Raw genomic sequence first — 13,968 nt, 5'->3', positions numbered from 1 at the left:
TCAAAAAACAATAGGTGTGAAGTGGATGTATAAGAGTAAATTGTAATAAAATAGAAAAGTCTACAAATTCAAGGTACAATTGTTAGCAAAATGTTACAAACAAGAGTTTGAAGTTGACTATAAAGAAATATTTGCTCAAGTTGCAAGACATAATACAAGCAGATTGGTAATTGCCATAGCAGCACAATATTCATGACAACAACAAGACCACATATTATGTGTTTTTTTTAGTCTCATAAGCATATATATGGAGAATCCTACTTAAATGCATCTTTAACTGCCAAGCGAACTTTAATATACATGCAACGAATGTTAGAACTTGGTATCTACTATAAGAAAGGAGAACAATCAGATTTTATGCCTTTTTGCGATGATGATTATGTAGGAGATCGAGATGATAGAAAAAGAACTTCAGGATATGATTTTTTCTGAGATTTAGTGGTTGTTCCATTGACGTCGAAGAGGCAACCAATTGTAACTTTATCAACTACTGAAGCTGAATTTGTTGCATCAACTTCATGTGCATGTCAATCTATTTGGTTGAGAAAAATTCTAGAAGAGATTAAATTTAAAATCACGATCCTATTACAATTTATTGTGATAATAGTTTAGTTATAAAACTGTCAAAAATTCCAGTCTTACATGGAAAAAGCAAACACATTGATGTGAAATGCTTTTTTTTAAGAGACCTCACAAAGAATGAAACAATCGATCTCATCTATTGCAGAAGTCAAAACCAAGTAGCTGTCATATCTACCAAGTCCTTCAAACTGCCTGCATTTCAGAAACTAAGGGAGTTACTTGGTATTAGCACACTACATAACAATTTCGAAGAAGTGTTTTCTTATTAAACCGATGTTGACCTTGTCGGTTTTAGGGAATGATTGTTGAATTGGTTTAGATTTGTCTAAGTCTTTAGTTATCTAACTAATCAAATGAAATCTATTAGTCATGATTTGTTTAACACCTCTCTCCATTGTGAGTGGGCGTTACTCGAGATTGAGGTTGGATTGCTTGGTTCTGTTTAGTAGAGTCTCCCAGTTAGTCTATATGTATGTCTGGGGTTTGTTTTAGTCTTGTATTGTAGTTTATGCCGGGGAGATGCCCCGTGTATTTGTAATGATATTTGGTTGTTTTCATGATGTTCTGAGTCGATTTTGTGGTTCGTATGATCTGGTGAGTATTTGATTAGTTTTAAATTCTGTTTAGTCCTGGCCAGTGCGGCTTCAGGTTGTTGACTTTGGTTTTGTTTTAATGACTCTAGTTGGAATATATTTTGATATAAATTGCTGGTTGAGTTTTTCGGGATGTCCTATTTACAGGGAGGTCATGCCGAAATTTTTCTAGGCCCTGAGGTCCGTTTTAAATTATTTTAAACCATTTCCGTTGTAAATCTAAATCAAACCATTATTGTTTGATCATTAATTGTTATTAGAATAAATGAGCATCACATCTTGGTATCAGGAGAGAGGGTATGGGGCGTTCAATTCTTTGAACGCCCTTGTGTCAGTTTATTTTTTTTTAAAAATTGGACAATTAGTGACGTTTTTTCAAAACCGTCACTGATTTGCTGACACGCGGGCCTCACGTATTTTGAATTATTTTAATTATATTTTATATTTTATGAACGCCCCTCTGTCAGGTTTTTTTTAAATAAAATTGGACGTTTAGCGACGGTTTTGAAAACACCGTCGCAAATACACCGTCGCTATTTGCGACGGATTTTCACAAACCGTCGTTAAACGTTGTTTCCTTATTTAATGTATTGGTTTAAAGTAGTCGTTGGAATCACCAACTTCGTGCCGACTTAGTTAAACATATTTGGTCACAATACAACAACAATACTTGAATTAGTATTTTGCATCTTCTCTTAAGTTTAATTTATTTTCTTTTATTTTTATGCAAGTGTTATTAATTATTATATGTAGTACCGTTTTATTTTAGGTTTGTAATAAATTTTTAATTTTAAATAAGTGACACTCATAAAATTAAATTTTTTTACGTACTAAATATATAAAACATATTATTATTAATATAAAATAATAATAATTTAAATTTCTTAATAAATTTGAAATTGAATTTATTTAATTTAAAGTAAGAATAAGATGAATTAGTGGACAACGTGACCTACAAATAATGAGTGTGAATGTTAAAATGAATGTGAGAGAATAGATGTGTTAATGTAATGTGTATGTGGCATGTGGATCCTACGATTTTTGATGAAGTGGTGGGTATTATAACACCCACCACTGCGGGTGCTCTTATTATAAAATGTATCTGTACATTTCTCATGAATATTTTTAGGAATTCCTAAAAAACGAAATAAAAAAAGTGTGGTGATATTGATCAACGGTGCAGATTCCCCCACAATAATAAGCATTTCCCGCCAAATTATACACTCTATAATTTTACACTCCTCCTTTCTGCCACCTCTTCCGCCGCTTCCTGTTTCCTCTCCTCCACTACTCCTGCCGGAAAATGGCAGAGACACCGAAGACTAAGAAATCCAAGGCGTCTTCAAACAAAACCCCCAATCTAAAGCAGTCCATTTCTCCACCAACCCCACAAATCTCAACCACAACAAACACCACCGCTCCCCGCCGCTCCCTTCGCCTCACCTCCGCAACTCCACAAAAATTCCAACAGTCCGCCGTCACGACTCCGAATATTCGCCAGAATGCCCCCCTTGGCTCACCCACCACAATTTCATTAGCCCCCGCATCGCCACAACTCACTGAATCCAAGAGAAAAAGAAAAATCGAAAATGGAAAAAATGAGGGTCTCGAGACAAAAAGGGCCTCGAGGAATGTAGACAAAAATGCCCGTAAGGGGAGTGGCAGGAAAAGAGTGTACTATAAAAAGGTCGTTTACGATGGTGGCGAATTTTCAGCAGGGGACGATGTATATGTGAAGAGGAGAGAAGAAGCAGCCTCCGATGATGAGGATCCGGTGGTGGAGGAATGTAGGGTGTGTTTCAAGCCTGTTGGTAAGAGGATTATGATTGAGTGTGATGAGTGCTTGAATGGGTATCACTTGAAGTGCCTGAAACCGCCAACGAAGGAGGTTCCAGCGGGCAGTTGGATTTGTAACTATTGCGAGGCTAGGAAATCGGGAAAAAAGGCAGAGTTCCCAGATCCGCCTAAAGGGAAGAAGAGGGCTAGGACTGCAAGGGAAAAGTTAATTTCGAGCGATTTGTGGGCTGCTCATATTGACAGGTACCTACCATTAGTTTGCTTTTCGATAAACTGTAAAACATGAAAATTTACTCTGATGTTATTCATTCTGATTTTTTGGGGTTGATTAGTTTATGGAAAGATGTGGACGGTACTTATTGGTTCCGGGCACGGTGGTATGTTATTCCAGAAGAGACATCTGTGGGAAGACAGCCTCATAATTTGAGGAGGGAGCTCTATTTGACTAATGATTTTGCTGATGTCGAGGTGATACATTCTCTTTTGATTTTATGCTTTAAGATTCATTTGACTTGGTTAGAGCTTACAAATTCTCTCCTTGAGGACCTACACCTACATATTTAAACTTATATCCCTCATTATTTGTTGTTTGTGGAAGCACGATGTATACCATATGTATGAACTCTGCAGGTTATAAACCTATTAGGTTTTTGTACATGTAGAACATATCTTTGAGATGCTAATGAGGATGTGGATATTCATTTCTAAGATTCTAATTTCTGAAAGAGAAAGCTGTCCCATTTTCTTTACATAACAATGTTTTGTAGATGGAATCTGTTATAAGACATTGCTTTGTCATGAATCCAAAAGAATTTTCCAAGGCTGACAATGAGGGGGATGATGTGTTTCTGTGTGAATATGAGTACAACATTCAATGGCAGAGTTTCAAGCGAATTGCAGAGATTGACAACAATGAAGATGTAAGTTATAGATGGCTTCCTAACAAACAGACTTGCATTTTCTGGGAATTAATATACTTTCATCCTTGTGGCAGGATGGTGGAGTTGACAGTGATGATGATTGGAATTCTTGTGATGATTCTGAGTCTGACACAGAAGAAGACATGGAATATGACATTGAGAAAGGACACTGTTTATTGTCTGGACCATCTCCAGCTCATTCTCTAGCTGCGGTATAGTGATTTTAGCTTTGTTGACACCTGAGTCTTAACGACAGGTTGACTGGAAATACAAGATTTTAATTTGTAATACTATTGCAGAACTCACGAAAAGGACAAATATATGGTCTGCAAAAGATAGGGACAAAGACAATACCAGAACATGTTCGGTGTCGCAAGCAGACTGATCTTGAATGGGCAAAAGCGATGCTTCTACTTGCAACATTGCCCAAGTCTCTAACTTGTAGGGACAAGTATGTATAGTTAAGATAAGGTTGCGAAATCTGTAAAAGTAATTATCTTACATCATGTTCTTTATTCAGGGAAATGGATGAGATAACGACATTTATTAAAGATGCCATATGCGATGAGCGGTGCCTGGGAAGATGCCTCTATATTCATGGTGTTCCTGGAACTGGCAAGGTAAATTATATGGACGATATTACAACTTAACCATTGGTTAAAACCACATATATTCATCTTTGCACTTTTTTGTGATGTTAATCTGGCATATCTTTTATCTGCAAACTGCAGACGATGAGTGTTCTTGCTGTGATGAGGAATATGAGGTCTGAGGTTGATGCAGGAAGCATTAGGCCTTACTGCTTTGTGGAGATTAATGGTCTCAAATTGGCTTCACCGGAAAGTGTATATAGCGTAAGAACGCCTGGTTATTTGTTTTTTAGTAGGGTCTAAATGTCTAATTTTTCCATGCTTCTCCACCAGTTGTTTTAATGCAATTATTTCAGGTAATATACGAGGGACTGAGTGGGCATAAAGTTGGTTGGAAAAAGGCTCTCAATTTCTTGACTGAACGGTTTTCAGGTGAAAACAAATGTTGGAAGAAAGATTCAAAACCTTGTGTTCTTCTCATAGATGAGCTAGATCTTCTAGTAACCAGAAATCAGTCGGTAGGCTGTGCATTTTAGGGGCAAAAGCTTCTTCATTTACTTCTAAAACAAACCTTTATGAAAAGAATGCATTTAAATCCACAAATTTTACCTCACAGGTTCTATACAATATTCTTGATTGGCCTACCAAGCCAAATTCCAAATTGATTGTGATAGGTAAGATATTGTTGTCATCACTAAACGAGTGTCGTTTTAATCGATGATCCGGGTTTTAATTTTTCTGTATTTTATTCATTCAGGGATAGCAAACACTATGGATCTTCCAGAGAAGTTGCTTCCTCGTATCTCCAGTCGAATGGGCATACAAAGGCTTTGCTTCAGTCCATATAACTACCAGCAGCTTCAAGAAATAATTTCCAGCCGTTTGAAAGGAATTTATGCTTTTGAAGAATATGCAGTTGAATTTGCTTCAAGGAAGGTATGTGCAACTATCAACCAGCACGAGGAAAACTGTTTCTTCGCCCTCCCTTTTTTTAATCAATCAATTAAAATAACTAAAATAAAATACAGATAAGGGAAAGAAAAGTAGTTCTTAATTTATAGTCTAGAAGTCGACTGGATGCCCATCTCATTGCTGACCGTCTTGGAACCATGTGATTCCAATTTGTGGCTCCCCTGCGCCATCGAAATAATGCTTCAACCTGTGGGAATCGACAGTAAAGGTCTCGTCCTTGCCATCTTTCAGAGCTATAGCACCCGACGGGTACACCTTGGCGATCACAAATGGTTCCGGCCATCTCGATTTGAGCTTTCTGGGAAACATCCCCAACCTCGATTTGTAGAGCAGAACTGCATCTCTTTCGTTGAAATCCCTATGCATGATGCACCTATCATGAGCCCTCTTTGTGCGTTCCTTGTAGTATAGCACCAAATCAGCCCCTATGCATGATGCGCCTATCATGAGCCCCTTTTGTGCGTTCTTTGTAGGATAGCGCTAAGTCATAGGGCCGATTTCTAAATTCCTCAAGTTGGTCTAATTGTAGCAATATTTGTCACCTGCATAACCAAAATTTAGTTTCAGTCGCTGCAATGGCTACTGTGAGCATTGAGGTGATATATTTGTATGCTTATTTTTAATTTTAGGTGGCAGCTGTTTCTGGAGATGCTCGTCGTGCATTGGAGATTTGTCGGCGAGCTGCAGAAATTGCAGATTATCGCGCTAAAAGCTTGCCACTTTCCAACTCAAACACCGCAGGTAAGACTTTTAGGCAACAGATACTCTGGTAGTCTGGTGCTAACCGTTCTCACATCCTGTAACATCATATAACTACTGAATTTGTGCTAAAAAATATATCTACAAATTTCTTGGCTTAGAAATGCAATCCCTTTTACTAATAAATCATCCTTTTATGTTTAGTACCTCTAAATTGCAATGTTAATGCAATGCATGCTAAATATTTAGTAGGATTCAGATGACATTGACAATTCAGTATCAACTTCCCATGATATAAAGTCTACTGCAAAATTTATTTTGTTTCATAAAGATATAATTAATAATACTAAAAAATATCCCTCTTGGCTTGTTTTTCTTGGAAAGTTATTGTAGGTATGGGAGATGTTGAAGCAGCCATAAAAGAGATGTTCCAGGCTCCTCATATTCAAGTGAGTTAATAGAATCTTCTTTTCCGATATCCTTGAATAACCACCGAATGCAACAAATTTTTACTTGAGGACTTTCTGCTCGACGTTTCCTATTTATTGTACTTATTTTGTTTTGTTGCCGTCAGGTGATAAGAAGTTGTTCTAAATTGAGTAAAATCTTTTTGGCTGCTATGGTACATGAACTCTATAAGACAGGGATGGGTGAAACAACCTTTGAAAAGGTTATTTTCTTGAGCTATCTAGCTTGTTATATTTATGCATACGTACATAAGCAGTTTGCCTGTAGCTTATAACCTTCGTGTAATGTACTCATGAATAGCTTAGAAAGCTTATTATGGATTCTTTAGTTATTTTTGAATCCTTCGTAATTGATTCAGAACCTGATGGCAGTATCAACTTAAGTCTGATTACTTTTCAGATCATTTAGTCTTTTTCTTCATTACAACCGTCTCTCATCAACGTCAATTTGCCAAATTTCTTGTTTTCACTTGTCCGTGGTATGTAAAAGTCTCTTTCTCATCCACACAGATGGCTGTGACAGTCTCTTGTTTCTGTTCAAGCAATGGTGAACTGTTTCCAGGATACGACACTCTCCTGAAAGTCGGGTTCGTTCTTGTATTTGTTTTGCTGTCTGTCAACATTTAAAGGTCTTTTTCACGCTTTGCCTGTGGCTGTTGCTGAAACTTAATTGTCCATTCAGTACATTCTTTGTGCTATTGAAGTGCTCACAATTAACAATGAAGAATGGTCAACTGATAATCTGAATTTATGTGAAATGATCAGATGCAAGCTTGGTGAGTGCAGAATACTGTTGTGTGAATCTGGTGCAAAGCACAAATTGCAGAAATTGCAACTCAACTATCCTAGGTGGGCTCATCTTTAGAATAAAATTTCGTATTTTGGTGCAGATATAAATATAAATGCGCAAGCGTATGAAATGCATAGTTTTTTGTATCTCCACTTATTTCTTCCCCGATGTAATATGGCAGTGATGATGTCACTTTTGCGCTCAAAGACAGCAAGGACCTGCCTTGGTTGGCCAAGTATCTCTAACACGATCGATGGGAGATCCGATGCAATATTTATTTGCTTTTTATTCCCTTCTAAAGGACTTAGCATAAGAACTTCACATGTCGGACGACAACTATTTTGAACTTCTTGGAGAAATTGGTGGAAGATACATGCATGCTCCTGTAACATTTTTGTTATTGATACCTTCTGATGTATCTGCTGCTTTTTTGGATGGCCTCAAAAAGTAGTTTCGATTTTGGAAGGCATGTAAGGTAGACAAATTAGATATGAATTTCGAAAAAAAAATTAATTAGTAGTTACATACTTCGAGTTCATTACAGTGCAGACATCCCTACACACCAGAGCACGCTGAAGATTGTATCTCGCTTCAAATGAACGACAATTGCACCCATTTCCCTATGGGCAAGTGTTTCCGTAACACCCATACACTTGAACTCAATAGTTTAACGGATCAGAACTCTGGATACAAATTTCACCTATAATTTTCCGCAGTAGAACAAAACAAGTACCATATCTATTTATCCAACGAATTCTATGCTTGCGGTAATAATGAGGAGGTCCTCTGCCACAAAGGCCATCCCAAAATGGCACTTCCATGAACAGCCAGGTAAGCAGCATTTAACCTATGATACATTGATTAGGTTAAGCCAAATCGACTACCCCATACCATTGAACAACATCCCATTGAACTCAAACGAAAAGAAATGCATACTATGGGGGAAACATTACTTGTCAACATTGGGTGTAGCCAAGGGATCATAAATCTCCTCTCTGTGTTCAGTAGGTGGAACAGCACCAGATAAAACTGCCATGTCTTGAGACCCTTCCGTCTATGAGAGTATTTAGAGGGGCCAAAACAACAAAGAAACGTAAACTGAATGATATTGATATATCCAATGCAAGAAAACAGGAGTGATAATGCTCTTTACTTTCCTGTAATTGTTAAATGTGATTTTGAGAAAATAAAGGAAAGACATAACGGAATCGTCACAAAAAATTTGGAATTAAATTAGGTCATGCAAAAAATTTGTTACTTCAAAAAGTTTTCTTACCACACCTCAACTTCTAATCTGCTTGCAGTGTAAGTGCGTAACACTAATGTAACACTAATGTCGCGTACAGATACATAGAACTTCTAAACAGGAAAGCCTGTTATTTTACTATGATAGGGACCATGTCAATAGCAAAGATATACATCATCTGCTAAGCATTAAGGGAATAGCAGAAAAAGAGAGAAATATACCTGTTGAGGATACTGTGCATATCCAGCGTATGCACCGTATGAATAAGCTGAAGGATCCTGTGTGGCAACCACAGCATAGGGATCATATCCTTGCCCATAAGCATAATAACCACCCCATTGATTTGGATCTGCAGATTGACCCCAGACACTAGCAACATCCTACAGCATATGGCAACAATTGTTACAAGTTACAACAATTGTTACAAGTATTGCAAACAACGTTTTTGCCTTGTTTAATTAATTTACTAAATCAGTAGGCACATATTAGCAATCGCTTACACAAGATCTGAGATACCTGTTTTGCTGTTAGACTCCTTCCCCAGGAAAGACGGACGACTTGTTGACCAATCACAGCACCTTGCATGCTCTGGATTGATTCTTCAGCAGATGTCCTATGCAATGAAACAAGATGACATAATAACTTGAAATTTGAAAAAAAGTCGACGATCGAAGAAGTTAACCTCATCCACACCGAGAACATGGCTGTATCATGCATAGACAGAAAAACAAAACTGCCGCAAAAGTACATTTATGAGACATGAATACACCCCTGCCACAACTAGAGGTGGATAATATTATAATTTCTGTACAGATACACAACACACATGCTTGGTACAAGCAGATAAGAGCTTTGTAAGCCAAAGTTCACCTTGCTGTGAACTGCACAAAACCACAACCTTTGGATGCTGGGATTTTAACATAGACAATTTCACCAAATTGCAAAAATATTTGCCTCAGTTCTTCTTCTGATACATTATGGTCCAAATTACCAAGAAAAACCTGCAATTAATAAGAATATTAAGTGAAAATATATCCACATTACAGTGTATAATATTTAACTTACGGTAGTGTTATTGATATCATTGTCCACTGGAAGTGTCTGAACTGGTGCAGTATAAACTGGTGCTGGATATATTGCTGCCAGAAAGAAACAGAACAAAATTTCAAGAATCTAGGATGACGAAGGACCAAACCATCAAAGAAAGAAAAACAATGAATTGGTTGCCAATAAAGAGCAATCATACTCCTTATATGTATAGCTTGAGGTCATTGAAAGCAAAATTCTATTAAATAAGAAGCTGCTCCCAAAAGAGTGGGGATAAAATATGTAACCAGAAAGTAAAAAAACTTTTAACAGATGCATAGAAAAGAAAGTTCACCTTTGGCAGCAACATACTGCTGTGGAACAGCAGCAGCAGTTTTCTTGGGTGTTGCTGCACTAATTCGCATGGGCCTAGTTGAGCAATAGATACCATTCATCTCAACCATCGCTCGATTCCTCTCCATCTCATCAGCAAACTTAACAAAACCATATCCCTTGGAACGCCCAGTGTTTGGATCTGTCACGACCTTGGCTCCTCTAACTGATGGATAACTAACTCGGAAAGTCTCCTGCAGCAGATAGTCTGTAACGTCTGGTGCTAAATCTCCAACAAAAATAGAGTGTTCAGGGCCTCCATCAATACGCTTTTCTCCTACACCAAATGATGCCCAATTCAATCTAAAAGTTAGCTCCGTCCCGGGAATCTGTGTTCCATGATAAGATTGTAGAACCCTTTCCGCCACTTGATGTGATGTAAATTCCACAAACCCATAACCCTCAGGCTGACCTGTTATTTTGTTTCGAATTACTTTTATTGAAAGGACCTGCATGGAATGTAATAGAAAAAAGCTCATTCATCTCAAACAAACCCAAAAACAACAAATACATCACCAGATTACTCTGTAGTCATCATATCCTCAAAAATTAACTGAAAGCATCGTGCACACAAGGTAACTAGGTTGAAACACTTCAGCAACAACGGATAGACATTAAAATAACGAATTTCGCAGCTATAAACCCTACACGCTTAACAAAATAGAAAGAAAAACAACACTACACAATGTTAGCGTAAAATATATACGGAAACAAGAGTCTGTTTCTCACAGTCCTTGGAGGATATTAAAAAAACCGCTTTTTCCAAGAATTCTAAATCAATCCAGGAAAATTAACATCGTCAAAATTCCAGAATATAATCAGGCACACAATAATTCAAATACTTAGAGAAAAAGCTGGAAAATTGCCACTCATTGAGTATGTAAAATGAAATACATGTAGTTATAAATGTACGTACCTCGCCGGTTTGGGCAAACCAGCCGCGTAGATAGGATTCGTCAGCCCAATAAGGCAAATCACCAATCCAAAGGGTGCGTACTTCTTCCAGTGTGGCTGGTTGGTGATACGGTACCGTTGGCCCGCTCATTTCGATGCTCTCGCTTTCCCGGTGCTCTGCGATTTCGAGGGTTTTGGTTTATAGGAAAAAATGACAAAAAATAGCTATATAAAGATGCTTATGTCGACTTTAATTCAAATTCATTAATCGTGTTTCTCTTCGATCCCGAGTTATTCAAAATGTCTACTTTTTCTCGCTCACCCAAGATTTATTTATTTTCCTTTTTTGTTTTTGCATGGACTCGTTAGGTAATGGATTTGCTTATTCAAAATGTCTGCTTTTTGATAGCCACAATACATTTCTGTAGTTTTTAACCAAAAAATGGCATAAAGAAGTCCGATCCACATTTCCTGATTTTTAAAATGCATTTGTTGGACGAGTTCTTTCGTCTTTTATTCAAGAGTTTGTCACATAAGAACTCCAAAATTAAACGAGTTTCACTTGAGACAATTTTGATATAGATGACTCCTTGGAAACTTTCTTGAGGTGCATGTAAGTAAGGACATAAGTACGCTGGAAAAATTCGTCTTAATATAGTGTGGACAATTATCGAATTTGTGACGTTACAACAACATTTTACTGACATTCGTGTGGTCATAATAGAACATTTCTTTATGATTTTACCAACCAACAGAAATATTTAAAAGTTGCCCATGTTGAACTCTCATTGATTTATCCAAAAGGTTAATTAATGGCATCCTATTACCTCATATTAATTTTGGAAATGATTTTTTGTTGAACTTATTTACAGAATTTTATTACGATTTCTATCAGTGATAGAATCTAAAATGTTTAAATTTCCAATATAAAGTTATTGCAAATTTCTGATCTGATCTGATTTTGTTTCGTTTTTTTTTGTTGTTGTGATTTTTCTTAATCATTTATAAATAATTTTTCAATTACATTTACATTTTGTGGTTGTCTTTTAGCCTCATAATTTCTCAAACTGTACTTTAGATCTCTTGTATCTTCTCTTCTTCCCATTAAAAAAATAATTAGAAGATCTACCAACTTTTCAACAACCAAGATTTCCGACTAAATATTTTAGGAATAATATACAGATTTATGAAATACTAAGGCCTATATTCTGCCATCTCTTTTATATTTCTTGACCTTTACTTTTCTTATCAAATATGCACATAATTCGTGGAATTCCATTAATACTCAGTCCATGAAAATCAAGACCAGTTTAATTTGTCTCATAAATAAAGCATGAGTGTTTCATCTCACAAAATGATAATATAAACAATTATTTAAACCAGTGTTGTAGAAGGTATACCATCTAGGATCGCTTAGGAGGTGTTTAGGAGCTGAGCAGTGGGTTCCATCTAGGCGACCCGTCTAATGTAATATATAAATTTTTTCAAAAAAAAGATTTATTGACAAGTTTTCCAATCAATTTATATTTGATAAAGATAATTAATGACATGTTATTGATTTTGAGTTAGAATATGATATACATGAATTATTAGAGAAACATGGAGATAAACAAAAAAATTAGATATTTAGATAAAAAAAGAAAAATCTAGAAAAATCTTCTAGACGTTAAGCTGTAGGTGACCGTTCGACTTCCATATACCACTTTTTAGAACATTGATTTACTCATTGAAAGTTTCAAAAATTTTATTTAATAAACCAATTGAGATTAATATCCGATTTCTATGTAAAGGGTAGGGCTTTCATCTTTTAGAATCACAATTATTTGACTTCATAATATTGAAGTTGATCAGAATGGCTACTATGTGGCCTCCTCTAATCTTTGCCTTGATACTTTGTGTTCTTGCAACAACTGCTGGAGCTAAGAAAAAGGATTCCAGTGTGATTTGCAGATCATGTGAAGATTCCGTCATTTTTTAGCCAGTTGAAGAGCTAGAAGAGCGATGTTGCGCGGCGCGCCACCAGCTATTTTCTGTGTTGTCCAGAGGTCGAAATTTGGGCCGGAAGAGTTCTGGGTGGTTTTGGTTAGATATGAGCATCCTCTCGAACTAGAAATATCTTGGCGATGGCAGTCTCAGGCGATGGCGATGTAGAGGAAGGACAATTTACTACTGGTTAGATCTGGGCATCCTCGCGAACTAGAAGTACCTAGATTTCTAGAGAGTGTTGGTACCAATTGAGCTACACTTTAAGAATCTAGGTGCTTTAAGTCTGAAGCACTGGGGTTCGAGTATTGGACAAGGCGAAAGAAACTACTTTGCAGGGGTGATATATTATATGAATAACGGTGCATGAGCATGGAACAACCTACGGCTCATGACCAGTAATGGTGCATGGGTATGAGCTGAGGCTCATGTTAGGCCAGTCTACGTCCCATCATCGTTACAGATAGATAGGCCTTTTATGTGGAAATTTTTTTTGGCGAGGTCTATATTTGTGGAAGCCTAGTTGAATTTGAGGAGGTTGTAGAAGATTGTAAATTCTTGGTTAGAGAATTTTCTTCGTACCAGTTTGTTTTGTTTTTAGATCAGCGAATCAGATTGCCCACACTCATGTTAGAGAAATTACTTCCATGTCTGGTGTGCTAGGAAGGACATCACCCTCTCCTACGTTAATTTCATTTGTAATTGTACCATATTTGTTTTAATATTATACATCCCCATTTTTTTTCCTAAAAGGAAAGTCGCACAGCTTTCAAGTTTCAACTATGGGGGCTAATTTGAATTTGGACTTATTGTTAGGTATATCATGTGTAAAAAATATTTTGACATATGAATATAATAAATTGATAAATCAGTACGATATAACTAAAAAATTAATTTTATTTTTAATTTAAATTTCTTTAAGTTCAATTACTACTATTAAATTAAATTATGTACATGATTTTATTTTCAAGTTTATAATTATGCTGTATACAACATGCATTGAGTTACAACATATA

The 13,968-nt window shown here is 36.5% G+C and overlaps 2 protein-coding genes and 1 non-coding gene across 4 annotated transcripts; 2 read left to right on the top strand and 1 right to left on the bottom strand.

The window, feature by feature from the left end:
- Positions 1–2,431: 2,431 nt before the first annotated feature.
- LOC140991135 (origin of replication complex subunit 1-like) lies at positions 2,432–7,828 on the top strand. 2 transcript variants are annotated; one of them, XM_073461101.1, is made up of 16 exons: positions 2,432–3,215; positions 3,305–3,440; positions 3,740–3,892; positions 3,967–4,104; positions 4,192–4,343; positions 4,413–4,512; positions 4,624–4,746; positions 4,839–5,000; positions 5,099–5,156; positions 5,240–5,418; positions 6,084–6,195; positions 6,547–6,602; positions 6,728–6,823; positions 7,131–7,207; positions 7,386–7,469; positions 7,592–7,828. In XM_073461101.1, the coding sequence occupies exons 1-16, from the start codon at positions 2,479–2,481 to the stop codon at positions 7,653–7,655; spliced, it is 2,427 nt and encodes an 808-aa protein (XP_073317202.1). In that variant the 5' UTR covers positions 2,432–2,478; the 3' UTR covers positions 7,656–7,828. The 2 variants fall into 2 exon arrangements, with proteins under 2 accessions (XP_073317202.1, XP_073317194.1); XM_073461093.1 differs by having other exon boundaries at positions 6,538–6,602.
- LOC140991241 (small nucleolar RNA snoR28) lies at positions 3,800–3,877 on the top strand. Its single transcript, XR_012177818.1, has one exon. It is a non-coding gene; the product is annotated as a small nucleolar RNA snoR28 (small nucleolar RNA).
- Positions 7,829–8,006: 178 nt separating the features above from the next.
- LOC140991146 (polyadenylate-binding protein RBP47B') lies at positions 8,007–11,200 on the bottom strand. Its single transcript, XM_073461106.1, has 8 exons — positions 10,992–11,200; positions 10,038–10,524; positions 9,722–9,795; positions 9,527–9,657; positions 9,173–9,269; positions 8,878–9,036; positions 8,364–8,464; positions 8,007–8,257 (listed from the first exon to the last, which is right to left on the bottom strand). The coding sequence occupies exons 1-8, from the start codon at positions 11,118–11,120 to the stop codon at positions 8,167–8,169; spliced, it is 1,269 nt and encodes a 422-aa protein (XP_073317207.1). The 5' UTR covers positions 11,121–11,200; the 3' UTR covers positions 8,007–8,166.
- Positions 11,201–13,968: the final 2,768 nt, after the last annotated feature.

This window comes from Primulina huaijiensis, chromosome 1 (genome assembly GCF_012295235.1).
Source record: "Primulina huaijiensis isolate GDHJ02 chromosome 1, ASM1229523v2, whole genome shotgun sequence".
Lineage (NCBI taxonomy): Eukaryota > Viridiplantae > Streptophyta > Magnoliopsida > Lamiales > Gesneriaceae > Primulina > Primulina huaijiensis.
Note: the sequence above shows the minus strand (reverse complement) of the source record. Positions and strands in the feature narration are given on the sequence as shown.